Consider the following 19,348-nt stretch of genomic DNA (forward strand, 5'->3'; position numbering starts at 1 on the left):
TTTTTTTTTTTTAACTGTTGGAGACCATTACTATTTTTAACCTTCCCTGTGACAGTTGGGGACATTTCAGGTACCTTCCAGAGATTGTGATAGTGTGGGGTTTTTACTTTGCTCGTGACTTTTTACTCATGTTATTGTTGGTGCTGTGACCTGCCTGGCAGGGGAGCATGGAGTCTAGGCCTGGTGCCACGTGCAGCATAAACATGGAGGGAGCTTGGCAGAAGCACAGGACCCAGCAGCCTATTCTGCTTAGAGTTTTAGGCCTTCGCTGAAATCCACATTTTGAGTACTTTTTTCTTACATGTGTGAATATTATCACCTGATAGAGGAAGTTTTGTGATGGGACAGTATTTGACTAAGGTTGGCAGTTTGTATTAACTTAATTCTTGAAGTACAGTCAAGTCTTAGATTGGTCCATTGCTGTTTATCAGTTTACAAAGTAAGTGTAGTTCTAAAACGCTATTTTAAAAACATTTTACAAATCAGAGTATATTTTAAGTATGCATTAAGAAGCTTACTTTTTAAAGCAGCAGTTCTCCACACAGGATGGGGCAAAGACATATTTGGAAATGTCTGGAAACATTTCTGATTGTCAAAACTGAGGGGTGGTGCTTCCGGCATCTAGCTAGGGATGCCATTACATACCCTCTAATACACAGGACAGCCCATAACAAAGAATCGTACTGTCCCAACTGTCAGTAGTGCCAAGAAACCACAATTTAAAGAAATCTGTAGTGTTTTCGTGAATGAGTAGAATACTTAACTATATAAGGTCACACACACGCATGTATATTCCGTCCTTACCCCACACCCTTATACATATTGGTGTGGTAAATCAAATTTATTTTATATTTTCATTTTGTTCTGTAGTAAAATAAGAAGTCGAAAATTTGACTTTACCTCTCTGTTCTCTGACATCTTTGGTGTATAGTGAAGACTGATCTTTTGTTTATTTCTGTTTTATCTAGAGCTTATAGCTTAGCTGTTTTATCATTTCCAGTTTTCCTTTTACTTCTGGTCATTGAGGTGACCATTTTTCTGAATGTTTTATCTCCTGACATTCTTCCTTCTCCTTTTTTAAGGAATGTTGTAGAAGTCCACTGTCATTTTTCTCTGTCCGACTCTAGTTGCCTCTGGCGCCAAGTGCTTGTGTTCAGTGTTCAGAGTATTGTCACTCTTTAGAGATTCTATTTTTCATAAATCTCATTAACTTTAACTTACTTCTTTGATGCTTAGTTTCTCTAAATTTTCTGTTCGAGATCTCTGTCTTAGCCAATTAAATATTAGATTGGAAAGTCACTGGAATTTCTTTTATAGTATATTTTCGTATTTTCAATAAGGAGCCTTGGTATAGGAATTTACGTGATTTTGTCTGAAATGCTCTTTTCTTTTGTGTTTTATTAAATAGTGTTTTTTTTCTTATTTTTTAACTGTCCGCTGTTTTTCATGCAGATAAATACTGAGGAACATGTGGATGCGGCTGACCAGGAGGTTATCTTGTGGGATCGTAGGATTCCTGACGATATCCTGAAGGAGGTAACTGCCCCTAAAGAGGTGCCAGCAGAAAGCGTGACTGTCTGGATCGACCCGCTAGATGCCACACAAGAATACACAGGTGACTTCATAATTGATCTCACGCTTTCACTTGTCACATTAAAGAACTCAAACAAAGGCAGGTGATAGATATGTGGAGGTAGATATCTTGTAATTCAAGGTGACTTTAACAATTAGATTTTAAGACAGAAAGCTGGATTAATGCCACATTGTAGGAAATATTACTCGCATTAGTGATTCACAACTTTTTTTTTTTTCCTTTTTGCCTCAAATTGCCATATTATGGAATACTTTGGGTAGATGACAAGGGCAAACTAAGAAACAGTGAGTCACTGATTCTTAAGTAAAGGAACATTTTTTTATTTGCCCAGCTGTTTTTTTGTTGTAATTGCCATTGTTGTTTGGCAGGCCCAGATTGGGTTCGAACCCACCAACTCAGGCGTATGTGGCTGGCGCCCTACCCTCTGAGCTATAGGTGCCAAGCCAAGGAACATTTTTTAACAGTACCAGCAAAATGATTTCTGTTGGACAGATATAATTGAGGAAATTTATTTAGTCAGAATATAATTAGTTGGGATATTGGGAATTTAGGTTTTATAGCACGTACATTTAACTTTGGAATTCAAAATAGTAAATTCTAGGTCCACAGAAAGCAAAAACATAGCAAAACAGAATTACTACCCCCAATTCTCTTCTTACCTAGTTCTAGCTCAGATTTCACATCTGTGAATCTTCTCTCGGGCCCTGTTTCTTACCCAGAGATACCTAATTTCTTTTTTTTGTCTCTTTTCTTAGTAAGTATGTTATAGTTATTTATCTGTTTGTCCTGCTGCATGGTAAGTACACTGAAGGTGAGGGCTTCTACTTGTTCATCTTTGTATTCTAGAGCATTTGCATTGAACGTGAACCATAATAGACAATCAATAGGTAGCTATTTGAAGAAGAAGGAGAAGATATTAGGTGTATATATCTAATAGTAACTAAAATTATAAAACAGTTCTTTGTAGGAGTAGGTAATAGAAATATGGAATATTGAGAACTGTGTTTACAGTTTTACCTAAACTTGAGATTGGCCTGATCTTATAAATATTTAGTAAGCACATCCCTGTGCGGGACTATTTTAAATGCCTACTTAATTTTTAAATTTTCTTTTTCTTTTTTTATTTTATTGAGGCAGAGTCTCACTTTGTTCCCCTCTGTAGAATGCTGTGGTGTCACAGCTCACAGCAACCTCCAACTCCTGGGCTTAAGCAATTCACTTGCCTCAGCCTCCCTAGTTGCTGGGACTGCAGGTGCCTACCACAATGCCTATTTTTTTTTTTTTTAAGCAGGCCCAGGCTAGGTTCAAACCCACCAGCCCTGGAGCATGCGGCTTGCATCCTAACCACTGAGCTACGGGTGCCCTGATTTTTAAATTTTCTAAAACTAAAAATTAATTTATATCTAAATCTGAGTGCTTAATTACTGTTTGTATTGTACAGATGAGTAAACTGAATTTAAGAAGTTTGCCCCCAAACATTAAGCTAATAAAATAGTGGGCTGGGAGAATAACCCAGGTAATCTGCCTGTAGAACCACAATTTTTTTTTTGGAGACAGAGTCTTACTTCATCGCCCTCTGTAAAGTGCTCTGGTGTCATAGCTCACAGCTTGGGCTCAAGCAATTCTCTTGCCTCAGCCTTCCAAATAGTTGGGACCACAGGCCCCACCACAGTGCCCAGGATGGGGTCTTGCTCTTGCTCACGCTATTCTTGAACCTGTGAGCTCAGGCGATCCACCCATCTCAGCCTTCCAGAGTGCTAGGATTACAAATGTGAGCCACAGCGCCCAGCCAGTATCTGAATTCTTAACTTCTTCCTTAGAATCATTTGCTTGAGGGGATTATTGTCTTGCAGAGACATTTCATGTATATAACTTTTTCATGAAATAAAGTAACATATCCTGAATTTATGCCAACAATTGTGTGTTTTGTTTTGTTTTTTTCTCATAGAGGATCTTCGAAAGTATGTCACTACGATGGTATGTGTGGCCGTAAATGGTAAACCTGTGCTAGGAGTCATCCATAAGCCATTTTCTGAATATACAGGTAAGAAATGTGCTAGAGCTTTTAGGAGTTAATGCTTTTGAGCCATTTGTCTATAGTACCTACCATTATGTCCCCAAATTCATGTCTACTCCTTTATTAGTTTTCTAGGGCTGCTGTAACAAAAGCCTGCAAACTCTGAATCTTAAACAACAGAAATGTGGTTTCTCACAGTTCTGAAGGTTAGCAGGCCAAACTCAAGGCACTGGCATATCTGTGCTGTCTGTAGCTTGGAAGGGACGGTCCTTTCATGTAGTTCTCTTGGCTGCTCAGAGATTGCCAGCAGTCCATGGTGTTCCGGGCTTGCGAGTGCATCACCCCAGTCTCTGCCCCCATCACGGTGTGGCCTCTCTGGGCTATCTCTTAGAAGGACACAGTCACATCGGCTTGAAGGCTCACCCGACTCCAGTAGGATTTCAGATGAATTAAGTGCATGTGCAACGACCCTTTTTCTAAATAAGGCTAGATTCAGAGTTAGGACTTCACTGTACATTTTGGGCCGCACGATTCAACCCATAACAGCCCATGAAGTTATAGTTAGGTACCGAGATGAGATCATACTGGATTAGAGTAGCCCCTTAAGCCAATGAGAGTGTTTTTGTAAGAAACAAAAAAGACATAGACACAGCACACATGGGGTGAGATGATAGGAAGTGTAGACCAGGTGTCCTCCAACTAAGACCCGTGGGCCACATGCAGCCCGCGGGGTGTTTTTGCTGCCACTGCCTGTCCTGCTTAGCAGCCCACTTGTCCTGGGGCCCTCAGTCCAGCCCTCCAATGGTCTGAGGGACAGTGAACTAGCCCCCTGTTTAAAAAGTTTGAGGACCCCTGGTGTAGGCAGAGATGGAAGGATTCCTTTACTAAGCTGAGCAGCCTCCAGAAGCTAGGAGGGAAGCATGAGACTCATTTTCCCTCTGATCCTCCAGAAGAAACCAGCCTTGCCAACATTTTGATTTCAGACTTTTAGACTCTAGAACTATGAAAAAGAAGTTGCTTTTGTTGTAAGCCATCAGATTTATGGTAAAGATTGAGTGTCCCTTATCCAAAATGCTTGAGGCAAGAAGTATTTCACATTTCACTTTTTTTTTTCTTTTTGGATTCTGGAATATTTGAACATATGTAATGAGATATCTTGGGATTGGGACCCAAATCTAAATCTAAAATTTATTTGGGTTTTCTATATCCCTTATATACATAGCCTAAAGGTAATTTTATACAGTATTTTTAATAATTTTGTACATGCAGCAGAATGTCAACTGTGTTTTGACTGCAATTTCCTCCTAAGTTAAGGTGTGAATTTTCCATGTGTAATATCATGTCAGTGCTCAAAGAGTTTTCAGATTTTGGAACATTTTGTGTTTTGTATTTTTTGGTTAGTATACTTAACCTGTAATTTTTTATGGCAACCCCAGGAAACTAATCTACCAGGCTTTCCATGTAACTCTTGTCATTTACTCCAGCCATCCTTTTTGTGTCTCAGGGGTGTGGCCAAACTACACAAAAGGAGTGTAGAGAGAAACTGAGAGATGAGGTTACTTTTTGATTACTCTTAAGTTTTTTGGGGTTTTTTTTTGTAGTTTTGTCTGGGGCCAGGCCTGAACCCACCACCCCTGGTATGTGGGGCTGGTGCCCTACTCTCAAGTTATTTATTTGCTTTGCTGAATAACTGTGGATACCAAACTCCAGCTGCCCTGAGATAGGCTAAACATATATTTGAGAGTTGGCTTTGCATTTCAAGGTCAGGTCTGCTTTGGACTATTTCACCTTTTATTTCCTTTTTATAATTCAGATAGCTTTTAAAGTTGACAGTTTGATAAACTACAAAAGACTTGTGCCATTGCTGTGGCAGTGTACCTTGAGATTAGTTGTATAATTGCTTCATGGTTTATGGGTTACTTTTACATATTTTCTTTAATCTTTACTAACTTAGTTAGGAGACAGCTTACCAAACATAGGAAGTTTAATGAAATAGTTTATTGTCTATAACAGACGGTATTTAAAGCAATCTGGAGCTGTTATTGTCGTTCCCTGGTGCCAGGCATGAGGCCTCTCTCTTACTGCTTTGCTCTGCCCTCCTCTGCCTGACTGAGAACAGCTCACGACATCCAGATTCCACCAGTTGAGAGGGTAAAAAGCAAGAGATGAAGGTCGTTTCCCACTGAGGATTTGACCTGTGAGTTACATGCATCACTTTAGCTCACATCCCATTCATGCAGGCATAGCTAGGACCCAGTCACTAGGGAAGATGAGAATTAAGGTCTTTATTTTCAGTTGCCATTCAGACTAAAGTTTGGGAAGTCTGTCGCTCAGGGAAGTAGAGGAAAGTGGATAGTAGGGTACAACTTAGCAGGATTACTATACTTAGAATAGCCTGTGAGAGAAGAATTACTTAAACCAGTACTTCACACTGGAGAAAATGAGACTCAGAAACATAATATGTTCCTCCAGGCCATCCAGCTAAATCAGTGGTAGTATCATCATTAGTAGTGATTTTATGTAAATCAGTATATCCTACCATTTTCAAAATACTACCTCCGTGATTCCTAACATTTAAGTATAGTAATGCTCATTTGAACATTTTGGTAACTATCTAACAAGGGAAGACATTGTTATTATTATTTTTGTATGTAGTTGGGAAAATGCACTCAGTAGGTCCCGTCTCGAAAACCATACAGCTTAAAATGTAACTGCAAGAACTAACCCCTCTTTATTAGTTTCTTGCAGTTATTTAGTATTTTTACAGTTTTTGAAGTATGTTGACATGAATTTTTTTCAGCCTCAAAGAACTCTGGGAGGAATGTAAAACAAGAATTACAGTAGCTTTCCTTTAAATAATAAAAAAGTGTATAAACATTAAGTACAGAGCTGAAGTCTTTCTTCTGACCTTGACTCTCATTACCTCTCTATGTCAGCTAGGATTGCAGTTAGCTATACATATGGTAAACTTGATTACAGTGGATTAGGAAGTAAACCATTAACAAAGAGGGCTGAGTGTTAGGGTGAGGCTGTGGCTTCCTGATATTTGTAAGGACCTGACACCTTAGAAGGTGGCTTTTTGTTCACATGATCACAAAGAGGGGGTCCTGTCATTTCCATGGAGCTCAATTCTCAGCATAGAGAAAGGGGACAGAAGAGGAAAAGGGTCTGTCCCAGACATTCTTTGTCTTAGGAAAAAATAAATTAAAGCTTTATCTGTTACATCTCTGCTTCATCTCATTGGCTAAATATCACTTGAATCCCTAGTTGGAAATAGAGCCTCCTACTCCAAAGAAGAGGAAGTTGATATCAGATAGGCAAATAGATCCATTTTCTTTTGGCCTTGATTTCCACATCTATTCATAAAATGGAGAAGAATAGGAATAGTAAAATGCCCTTTTTAAAAAGCCTTTATTTAATAAGAATATGTACATGTTTTCCACCTGTCTTATAGGCTTACCTACCTTAACACAAATAAACCAAAGGTCTATAACTTAGAATAGTTGTTTCCAACAATGGCGTTGTAAGTCAGTATTAAAACACCCCCTTCTTCCACACTGCCCTAACTTGCTCAGTGCAGTCGGACATAAAGGTGCTTTCTGGTCAGTAGATATTCTATAAAACATTCGTTAAGTTTATAATGATGTGTTAGAGTTGACCTTTCGTTTCTAGTTCTTTTTTGAAAGTTCTTTATTGCCTTGTCTTCCTCTGGGCTTTTATTTTCAGATGCATCCTGTATATTCATGTTGGCAGAGCACCAGTTATCAGGTGTTATATGTTTACCAGAATTAAGCTGTACTTCACAATACTGAGAACAAGATGTTATTGTTGGCAGAAGTTTGATCAAAATCTTTATCAGACTTAATTAGAATTGATTTGTTTAATTTAGAATTCTTACAAGTAAGAGATACTTGAATAGTATTTTAATTACGTAATGCATAAATATGTAAGTCTGTACAGGTACAGTTGACTCTTTAACAGTGTAGGGCTTGGGGCACTGACCTCGCACAGTTGAAAATCCACATAAAACGTTTGACTCTAAAAATTAACTGTGAATAGCCGACTGTTGACCAGAAGTCTTACCAGTAACATGGTCAGTTAACATATTTACTATGTTATCAGTCACGTGTACTGTGTTTTAAAGTAAGCTGGAAAAAGAAAATGTTACTAAGAAAATCATAAGGAAGAGAAAATACATTTATGATTCATTAAGTGGAAGTGAATTATCATGAAGGTCTTTATTCTTACCTTCATGTTGAGTGTAGCTGAGGAGGAAGAAGAGGAGAGGTGGGCCTTGCTGTTGTGAGCGGGCAGAGCCGGAAGAGGTGCAGGAGGAATTTCCGTCTGGCATTTTTGCCTTTTCATTTCCCTAAGAATGTTTCTGTGTGGTACCAATCTTTCTTCCACCATTCATTTTAGTTTAAGTGCCTATATCTTAGAAGAGCCTATATTGTAAAATAAATCAAAAGCAGTTTTGAATAATTAGAACATTTCTCCCAAATTGTCTGAGGTCAGTGTGTTCTCTGGGACTGCTTCTTCTAAGTCTTCTCCTTGTCTGGAACTGGTTCAGAAGCTCATCTCCATCAGCAGGTCTTCTGCTAATCACTGTGGTGTGGTGTCTGTAAGCACCTGAATTTCTCTGAGATCCACGTCTTACAGCCCTTCACTTACTGCCTTTTTGCCATATTTACAGTCTCTTTCCTGATTCCTTATCTGGCTCTGTTGTGAATCCTGTCACGTCAGGCACAGCATCTAGACGTGGTTTTCTCCAGCAGGAATCTGTTGTTTCTTGCTCGATGGCTTTCACAGATTTTTCTATAATAGCAATGGCATCTTCCATGGTGTAATCCTTCTAGACTTCACGATGTTCTCTCTGTCAGGATTCAAAACCACAGTGACAGTCCTTTCCATAGGTCCATATGTGATGGGCCTTAACAGTCCTGATGACTCCTTGATCTAGAGGCTGAAACGGAGACATAGTGTCAGGGGCAAGTAGACCACTCAACACCTTTGCGGAGTTGAATTCATGGGGTTCTGGATGGGTAGGTGCGTTATCTAATATCAAAAGAACTTTAGAAGAATTCCCTCAGCAGCAAAGTACTTCCTTACTTCAGGGACAGAGCATTGATGGATGGAACCAGTCCATTGATTGGCTGGATTAGTTGGACAAGGAGAGAAAGGGTTCTTATAGGCCCCTCCTTCTGAGTACAGCCAGAGCCTGCGTTAGGGCCATCCTGATCATAAACCCGCCTGCATTTGCACAAAACAGGAGGGTTAACCTCTTATGTCTTTCTGCCTTAAATCCTGGTGCTCACTTCTCTTATTAATGTCTTTTTTGGCTTTATTTGTCCAGAAAGGACACTTTTCTTCTTCATTAAAAGCCAGTCCAGGCCGATACACTTTCTCCTCAGTAGTTTTTTGGGTTTTTAATGATATCTGGGAGATGTTCTGCTGCCTCTTGAGCAGCAGCAGCTGCTTCTCCTGTTACTTTGACATTTTTAAAGCCAAACTTGTTTCTAAAATTTTCAGACTATCCTTTGCTGTCATTAAATATTTCAGCTTTAAATTCATCACCTTTTTCTCTGAGTTATCTCTCCTTTTTCTTGAATCATATTAAGAGTCCGTAGTATGCCTTTCTTACAGCAGTCCTGCACCCACACAAAGCCGTGTTTCCATACAGGTTAAAAAGGATTTCACAGAAAGGGCAAGGTTTTTATACCTGCTGGTACAGCTGCAGCTATGGCTTCACAAATTTCCTTTCTTTTTTATAATCTAGTAGTCCTTACACTGGATTTATTTATCTTGAAGTGGTCGACAACTACGGCTGCAGACCACACTCTGTGGTACATCTCAAGCAGTTTCTTGGGCCAGGCTCAGGGCTCACGCCTGTGATCCTAGCACTCTGGGAGGTCGAGGCGGGTGGATTGCTTCAGCTCAGGAGTTCAAGACCTGCCTGAGCAAGAGCAAGATCCTGTCTCTAAAAATAGCAGGAGGGTGTGGTGGGCATTTATAGTGCTCAGCTATAAGGAAGCTGAGGCAAGAGAACCACATGAGCCCCAGAGTTGAGGTTGCCAGGAGCTGTGATGCCAGGGCACTCTACCCACAGCGGCACTCTACCAGGGGCAACAAAGTGAGATTCTGTCTCCAAAAAAAAAAAAAAAGCTTTTTTCGTGTGAGGTCATGATTTTTCTCTGCTTCTTGGAAGCACTTCTACATCACTAGTGGCACTTCAGTGGGTCCTATGGTATTATTCAAGGTTTATGGTATCACTCTAAACGCAATGAAAAATATGTGAGAACCACAAGAGCTCACTGTGTGCTGTGATAAGTAATTTTTCTGAAAAAATAAACTGCTTACATGGAGATGACTAGCTGGCAACTTGAGCTCACCACAGTAGCAACAAATGGCTACACAGTTATGAAGGTAATACAGTATGTACTACTGATTTAATAACGTCTCTGCATATTTGGTTACCTTTCTCTAGACTTCCTAGAGGGGCTGTGTGTGCTCTTTAAGTGCTTGTGTACATAAATTATAATATGTTTTTAACTTTTTATAAGAGGTGTATTTTTTTTTGTAGAAAATGATAAAATAGACTAGCATTACATATATTTTATGCACTCTTTAAAAAGTTTTAAAAAACATGTTTACTATTTCTACGCTATGTGATTTATCCATAAGTTTTTGGAATTGTAGCAAATCTCAAAACAATGTTTTAAATATATTTATTGAAAAAAGTTTTGGTATACGTGGACCCACACATTTCAAATCCAAGTTGTTCAAGGATCAACTTCACATTTACCCAGTGGAAATTTATAGCTATTAATAATAAGTTATAATGTCTGGATTCTGTGAAGGAAAGTACCAACCATTTTTTATTTACTACTGGGCTTTTTAGCATTTCTTACAGGTAAAATAAAAATATTTTATAGCTACTATTTTAATATTTTATCATTATCAATCATTTATACTTATTTAAGCACCTACTGTATTTTTTTAAGCACTTAAAAAATTGTGTTCACCTAAGTATTAATGATTGACTGTAGCAAATACAATTTTTAAAATATTAAGTTAGTAATTCTTATCTAAAATTTTTCTGGTAGAATCTACTGAGGTATACTACTTTATTCTCTTACAAAATACTGACCTCTAGAGTTACAATATTGTAAATTCACTTCTTAGTAAAACCATGTTTTTTGAACATTTATAAAAATAATTTGAGGAGTTTTTTTTGTTTCCTCATTTCTTTTTTTACTTTTATTATAAATAAATTCAAATAAAAATATAATGATTACTCATTATTTCATTAAGATTTAAAATTTGATAACATTTTCATGTATTTGCTTTTTTTTTTTGGTCTGTATATTTTTTAAAAAGTTGCATGGATAATAACATTTTGCCCCTATACTTTAGTACAAATCTCTAAAAAATAGAGCCATTTTGGTACATGAGAATAATGCTATTAATGTAATAATGTGGCATCTATTATTCATATTTCTCAAACTGAGATGCACTCAAGTGACAAGCATTTTGGGGGGTGATAGGTTGTTATTGTTAAGGTCTCTTAGTGTAGAGCAACCTCCCGGCCCTTTGTCCTCCCATGACATTCACTTGTTTCTTCTGTAGAGTGTTCTGCCTTTTGGATTTGTCGGATTGTTTCCTCAGGTGTCACTTAACTTATTTTTATATCCTCTTTTTCTTATAAAGTACACATTAGATCTGAAGACGTGATTGGAATGAGGTTAAACGTTTTTGTTAAGAACACATCATAGGTATTCCCGTGTTTCCCACGACTACATATTACATGGCATACAGCAGTATCTTTGTCTCACCATTAATGATGCTCAGATGCTCATGACCAGATCCCTCATTATAAAATGATTTTGATTTACTTTGTGCCAGAAATTTGGATGGTAATTCAAAGTACCATTCTTTGGATGGTAATTTGGATATAGATGTCATTGAGAGATATCATTTGAGATCCAGTGTCCATTAACCTTTCAAATAATATTTTTACATCTATTAAAGATACTGTAAAATCAGATCTTATAATTATGTTATGTTTTTACATTTATTAGCATGAATTTTTCTATGGATAACTTTTCTCTGTTAGCTGGAGTTGTTTATCCTGAAATAAATTTTCTTCTAGAATGGCAGGATAAATGTTTAATTCTTTTATTTACCATTTTCAGAATAAGGAGTTAGATATAAACCACCTATAGTAGGAATAGAACAGACTTTTTCTTTTAAAAATAGCATTAATGATCTCATGGATTTTATATGTTCAGTGTGATTCAGATATCAACCCAAATAAATGGCTGAGACAAAAGTATCAAGCAATGAAGGTTTATTAAGCCAAGATTTTTGAGAACACATCCAGGGGGAAAAGAGAACCACAGACAAACTGTGTCTTTCCAAAGAGGAGGGTGGAAACTTCAGCATTTAAAAGGCACTAGAGAGAAGGGAGAAGGAGGGAGTGGGGGAGTGATCAGAGGTAGTTAGATGCTTGTGAGGCCCAGGAAGTCTACATCTTACCTAGAATAGGAGAGTGAAAGAAGATGTCCCTGGATAGGTGGAAGAATGTCTGAATCTGTCTCACCTCCAGTTCTGTTACCTGTAAGGTTAACTTGAAATTAGTTATTAGTGTGGAATAAAGTAGGCTTTAGTTTTGGTGCTAGATATAGGTGTAATTTGTATTTTCTTAAATTAAAAAAAAATTGCATGTTTTTGCTAATGGGAAATTGGCAAGAAAATTATGAATGATCTTTGGCCAGTTCTTCACAGGGGCCTGAGGCTTTTGCTTTCTCTTCCGTAAAGGAGTTGCGGGTGCAGGGCTGCTGAGGCTGATTTTCTTCTTACACAAACAAAACTACAGTTACTACTCTGAAGTTAAATTTTTTTGTTGCTCACTTTTACTAAGACTTTTATATATCCTTTTTTCTCTATGTACCATTATGTAATTCTTTTCTTTAGATCTTTTGGTTCACTGCTCTAAGCAACAATTTTATTTACATATCTTAGCTGATTTCTTGGCCTCCATCTCATTTTGTTACATGCGTCTTGTTTTGATATTTATCTTTCAACACTATTATTCAGCTCATCAAATCTAAATGATTTCCTCTGAATATCAACAATCAACAGTGAGGCAACATGTATATATCTTGATCCTTCCACTTTATTCCCATCTGTGGTTTCCAGTTAAATTTATTCACTGCTAACCAAGAGTGCTTTTGCTAAGGGTTCCTTAGTCATCCCTTGGTTGAATAAAACCCTCTAATACAGTGGTTCTCAACCTTCCTAATGCCACGACCCTTTAATACAGTTCCTCATATTGTGGTTACCCCCAACCATAAAATTATTTTCATTGCTACTTCATGAAGTAGTGTTAATTTCACCACAACGTGAGGAACTGTATTAAAGGGTCACAGCATTAGGAAGGTTGAGAACCACTGATCTAATAGATAACGTCAGAAGAGCTACCTCATGGGTGTGGTATTGCGTGAGTACATGTTAAAACCTTTTTTTGTGGCCTTGGTACTTGAAACACTACTTGGTTGGTTCTGCAGCTTTAGTTCACTTTCCATTAGTTTCGTAGAGCTGCCATAACAAATTATCCCAGACTGCTCTCCTGAATTCTGGAGGTCGTAAGTCTAATATCAAGAGACCACAGGACCACACCCTCTCTGCAGGCTTAGGGGAAGATTCCTCCCTCCCTTCCCTCTTCCAGATTCTGATGACTCCAGACGTTCTTGTTACTCCTTAGTGGTAGCTGTGTCACTTCCGTCTCCTACTCTGTCTTCACACAGCTGTCTCCTCTCTTTCTCTTTTCCTTCTCTCACAAGGACACCTAGCCTTAGACTTAGGACCCACCCTACTCTATAATGACCTCAACTAATTACAGCTGCAAAGATTCTCTTTCCAAATGACGTAACATTCTGAAGGTTCTGTGTGGACATGAAGTTTGGTAGGACACTGTTCAGCCCACCAAACTTTATCTTTAATGTCTAAAAATATAGCTAGTGTGTATCTCAGAGTTAGCATTCTGGGTCCATTACCCAAGTACTCGGTATGTCTTTCAGTGTAGACATTTAGGTCCTCTTTTATTTCAGGAAAATTTCGTTGAATCATAATTTTAAAGATTAGTTCTATCCCATTAATTTTTCTGTTTTAGGAATTCCTTACATAGGTATATTGACTTTTTTCCCACTCATTTCCATAGCTGTCCCTTTCTCTCTGGACTCTCTTAACTATTAGTTTCACTTTGTCTTACTTTTCTCACCATTTGCTATACTTTTGAACAAATCTACATAATCCTTTCAGTACTAAATCTGCAGTGATTTTGTCCATTTTCCTCCCTAATTTCTTACTTGTGTTATGTGAGTTCCCATCTCACACCTTCCTGTTGTTTGTCTTTTCTGAGCTGTTACTTTTTTGTTTCATGTCATTCCTTTCACATTTTCTGACTTATTTATTTTTAGTTATGTTGGAATATTAGTTTTTCATTTTCCTCTGCATTGTGGAAATTTTCAGGTAGCCTGAAATGTTTTAATCTTGCATTCTGTGTCTCCCCTTTTCTTCTTGGGAGGGCCTGAAGCTCTGAGAGTTCTCTGGCATCTTGGCAGCTCTGCGAAGCTCCTGCCATAATCCCCCAGTTCTGGTGGTGCTGATCCTCACTGTTGACGCTTTGCTTACTTGTAGATTTATGTTGAGGTCTTGTTTGTCTCCTGCTTACTCTGTGGGAACAGATCATGAGTGTTTGTGTTTGCTCTCCTCATTGCTGTGTGTGGTTTTTACCAGGAGGTCTGAAAAAAGTCCAGGAGACTGCCATCATCTTTGGGGAACTCAGAGACCCAGATTCTACAAAGCTTTTTTATTTTTTTCTGTAGCCAGAAATAAACTGGCAATGAAGCTGCTTTCATTGCCAGCCAGTGTGGACTGTATTTCCTCCTGTAGTGAATGATTGCTAACAGCCTACTTGGGATATGTCTGAGTAGTTGTTTTCTTATATAGTTTGACAGTCAGTGAAGAAAACTTTCAAACTGAGAATATCTGAAGCTATTACTGATATCCCCTTCCCTTTAAAAAGTTTCATTCTATTTCGAAATCTAGGACAGTTTCTTTTTATGCACTCTGATAAAGCTGAAATGTAAACCTCATTTATGTAATTTATCTCTTCTATTTTTTGTTTATAAAGTTACCTAGAAGATTGAGCTAATATGCAAATAATTCAAATCGTGGATATACATATAAGAAGTAGAGGTAATATAGGAGAAAAATGAATTTTAAAATTTGAATTAGCGAGGGAAGTTACTTGTGCTTATGTTACAGGTTGGGTTCCACAGCTTCAGGATGTGTATTAATTAAGGAGTGCTCTTGGGATTAAATCTGTGGAAGGGAGGGAAGGAAGCTAGATAGATGCAGAGAGAAGTTGAATTACAAAGCAGTCCCAGGAGACTCAGTAAGGACCCCACGGGCAGCTCTGGAGCATGGGTGTTCTTGAGCCAAATATTTAAAAGCCATTATCTGTGGCTGGGCAGAGTTATATGGCCTTTTTAAAGTTTGTCTTAATACATGTCTATTTTAATGTAAATAAAATATTACTTTTGTACTCAGCTAAAAAGATAACATTTTCTGTTTTAGAAAAAATATATATAAATCTGTAGGAGAGAATATTTTATCAATCATTTGGTACTTTGGGTTTCAAATAGTGTAACTTTTAGTTTTAAAGCTTTAATAATATTAAAGGATATTGTCCTTGCTTTTCAGCTTGGGCCATGGTGGATGGTGGTTCAAACGTGAAAGCCCGTTCTTCCTACAATGACAAGACCCCAAAGATCGTTGTGTCTCGTTCCCATTCAGGGATGGTTAAACAGGTTGCTCTTCAGACTTTTGGAAACCAGACTACGATCATCCCCGCTGGTGGTGCTGGTACGTTCCTCTTCCCTTTGATTCCGGAGAGCGTTCTGACATGGTTAAGACTGTGTCTTGTACACAGAACACAGTGAGAGAGAACAGGCACTCTCAGACAGGCGCGGGCTCCTCCTCGGGGGGATTTCAGTCACACTGGCCTTTCTTTTCAGAAAGAAACAATTGTAGTAATCCTTGATTATTACAGAAGGATTTTTTCATCAGTGATACTGTCAGTGCTTGTACTATATACAGTCTGTTTCCAGAGTAATTGTTCTATTAGTTTACCTGTGGGAATATCAGAGACAGGAAGACCAAGCACTTAAGATGGATGTTTTGTATGACATCATAGGTATTATGGGGATGATTAATCCCCAGATCACTTTTAACACCCCCGAAGTCTTTAATTTGCATGCCTAGGATGAGCAGGAGAGTAGTGTCCCCCAGCTTACTTGTAATCTGCACTGCTGTATTTCCTAATTATAGATGAGAAGTCAGCCCAGTTTTTCTGAAAGAGACAGTACTTCAGGCCTTGTAAGCCATGTACAGTCTCTATTGTATACTATTGTATTTTTTGATTTTTTAAAATTACCTTTAAAAATATTTTTTAAAAGTTTTTATCTTGAGAGCCATATAAACAGAGGCCATGACTGGAATTTGGCCCATGGGGCTATTTGATGATTTTCCACATAAATGCTGTTTAATACATCAGAAGTGTTTCAATTTAGGTAAATAACAAGTTACGGGTCAGAAAACAGTTATGTTGGAAAACATTTTTTGGCACAGTCGTAAACAGAGACATTAACAGTTTTTTAACTTTTAAGACTAATAGTTTTAATCTGCTGATTCCATACACCAGCCTTCCGGAATACACTTTTATTATTTCATAGGCTGTATGTTAGGTTGGTTAGGAAAGGTAATATCCAGAACACTCAGGGATGAGATAAACTAGATTCTAGGCCAAGTTTCTTCTGCAGTTATTTTATTTTGTTTTTAAAATTTTGTCTCGTTACACAAAAGGACTTGGGGTGGTAGTGTTAAATTTTTTGTTCTCATCTTTCAAATCAAGTCTGCCTAGATGTTTAAATGAAATGTGTAGGTATTATTTGTCATTCTGCGAAAAACAGCAACACTGAATTTGTTGTTCCATACGAAGCAACTACAAAGTAGATTTGTATTTAAAAACTTATAGGCATGTACTAGTTACACTTGAGACGAGCTTATTTTGCAGTGTATTTTTGTTATGTTGAGTTCAGTGCTTATACTATTACTTTAACTTTTTAAAATTTGAAATAACTTTAGCCTTAGGAGCAGTTGGAAAGATAGCACAGCAAGCTCTTGCACACCCTTTCTTGTTATTTTTAACAATATACTTAATCAAAAAGTATGCGGCTTTAATCTTCTGAACAACCTAACTTCTGTGTTTATCTTTTAGGTTACAAAGTCTTAGCACTCTTGGATGTGCCTGATAAGAGTCAAGAAAAAGCTGACCTGTATATCCATGTGACATACATCAAGAAGTGGGATATATGTGCTGGCAATGCCATCTTAAAAGCCCTTGGGGGGCATATGACTACCCTGAGTGGTGAAGAAATCAGTTATACAGGTTCAGATGGCATTGAAGGAGGACTCCTCGCTAGCATCAGAATGAACCACCAGGCTTTGGTCAGAAAACTCCCAGATCTAGAAAAGATAGGTCATAAGTAAGCGTGCCTGATCACAGGGTGCCGTTCTTCGAGAGCTGAAATGGTTAGGCTGAAGTGCTGGAAGCTTCAAAGGATTGGTGGGACTGCATGGTTAACACCATCCCAAACTTTTTAAAGTATTTATGAAGCATCAGAGACTTATTTTCCCTGTAATAGGATGCAAGATCTGGGAAATGGGTTGCTTCGTGTCTTGAGTATTGTCTTTATTTTTGAGACTATTTTCGTACAGTTGTCATACACAAGGCGCATATACATTTGTGAATTAAAATCTACGGCCACATCTACACTGTTAGGAGTCACCATTTTCACACAACATCATGAATTTTCACTATTTGTTAATGCTTTCATATAGAATTGGACTGAAGGAAAGATTGATTTTGTGTAAATATTTAATACAACTTTATAGTTATATCTCATTGAAAATTAAGTAATTGGGAATTTTTGCCTTTAAGTTGGATAGAAAGCACAAGAAGTCACACATTTATTAATATGCAACACATGTTGTATTTATGTTACTGAATAGTCTATGGATTAAAATAGAAAAGGCTTAAATTGATGTTTTCTTTGAAAATTTAATACAGGTTCACCAGCTAGTGGAAAATATAAGCATATGACGAGTTTTCATTGTAATCATAATTTCTCCGTGTGTCTGTGTATGTGTGTGTATTTTGTTCTTATAAAGAGCGTGTGTGTGTGCCCATGAGTTTAGCATTTCTGCCATCCTGTTGTTGTTTTTCGTTTTCCATATGGAAGAAGAATGGTTCTGTCCTTTCTCCTCTGACCAATAAACCAAACTTTAACTTGTAAAGTTTGGTTTAAGGTTTCAGATTAGCATGTATGATTTCTGATACATTTTCTTTTGGGGGATAAAATATGATATAAAGCCCTCAAAGAATATAAATGATTCTATTATAATTGAAAGTTACTTGAAATTACATGAATTGAACAAGCTTTTATTATTTTCCAAAACTTTGTTTTGGTAATTTTTTTTTTAATGTCCCAGGTTTGTGTATAGCAGTTTCTCATTATCAGGAACGAGTCCCGTTGCTTTTGCCCTGATTGCTTTTACTATTAATAAATATGTCTGACCTTAGCAAACTATTAAAGTAGTAACTTTTGAGATACTCTATAATTTTCCTTCAGATTAAAATAATGAAGGTTAAAGTTAACTCTTTGATGAAATTTTTTCCTATTCAGTCTGCAGAATCTAGTTGGAAAAAAGATTGTGACGTATTCATTATGTCATCAAACTAGAGCCATGTTTTGTGAACCATCTTTGTTAGGATGTGTGGTTTCTCTCCGTGCAGTAGTGGTAAACTTCATATAAACAATCACATTATTTCATGTGACTTCAGTGCCCTTGTATTCCATAGCACACTGAAGAGGTTTCTCATGGTCTTCCTTCTCCCTCTCTCTCCCTACTCCTTCCATCTCCATTCATTTTCCTGTCTTAGAGGTAAAACTCACCAAAGAATGTACATTCTAGGCTGGTAGAATGTGCATACTTTAGGTTTGTATGTTACATTGTCCAAAGCCCTTTAATTCATCATTAGTAAACTGAATTTAGTTATGATACGGAAGTTTTCAGTTGATCTGTAGGAACTGGTCAGAAACTTGGTGAAGTACTGGGCCTTGTTACATAGGCCTCTTGTTCAGTGAAACTGTATTCAGAGTTTTGGTAGTTGGAACACTCGATATTTAAACAGGCCTTGAGAATTTTGAAAATAGTATGAGAAACCTCATCTTTTTTACTTTGCTTGCAGTAAGTTGAGGAAATCTCTTATTCCCCAGGAGAGATGGCAAAGACAAGTGCTGTAGCCAGAGTCCTGTGTCAGAGTTAGAGAAATGGAATGAGAAAATAGAAAATGGGATTTCATTGAATTTTTTCAGTATTATATGGAAATTTTATGCTTTTGTGGAAACAAAACCAGTTCATTTTTTAAATCAGTTTTAATTTTTATTAACTGCATATAGATAATGACTTTGTGAAGGATATGTATTGTGTGCAAAAATTAAGATATTGGCTAAGAGTTAACTACACTATTTTTCTAAATTGTTAGGTGCAGTCTAGCGATTATTTTTAAATATTTTTAGGAAAGTTCATTTTTTAAAATTTTGTTTCTA

At 37.4% G+C, this 19,348-nt stretch overlaps 1 protein-coding gene across 1 annotated transcript in view; it reads left to right on the top strand.

Moving 5' to 3' along the window:
* The window catches only part of IMPAD1 (inositol monophosphatase domain containing 1), a 28,316-nt gene extending 10,001 nt beyond the window's left edge, over positions 1 to 18,315 (top strand). The window contains exons 2-5 of the mRNA XM_003793676.2: positions 1,453 to 1,615; positions 3,543 to 3,638; positions 15,378 to 15,539; positions 16,954 to 18,315. Coding sequence (XP_003793724.1) covers positions 1,453 to 1,615; positions 3,543 to 3,638; positions 15,378 to 15,539; positions 16,954 to 17,225 — 693 coding nt within the window. The 3' untranslated portion in view covers positions 17,226 to 18,315. The remainder of the gene's footprint in view (positions 1 to 1,452; positions 1,616 to 3,542; positions 3,639 to 15,377; positions 15,540 to 16,953) is intronic.
* Positions 18,316 to 19,348: the final 1,033 nt, after the last annotated feature.

This window comes from Otolemur garnettii, unplaced genomic scaffold (genome assembly GCF_000181295.1).
Source record: "Otolemur garnettii isolate 467f Iridium unplaced genomic scaffold, OtoGar3 scaffold00071, whole genome shotgun sequence".
NCBI classification, from domain to species: Eukaryota; Metazoa; Chordata; class Mammalia; order Primates; family Galagidae; genus Otolemur; species Otolemur garnettii.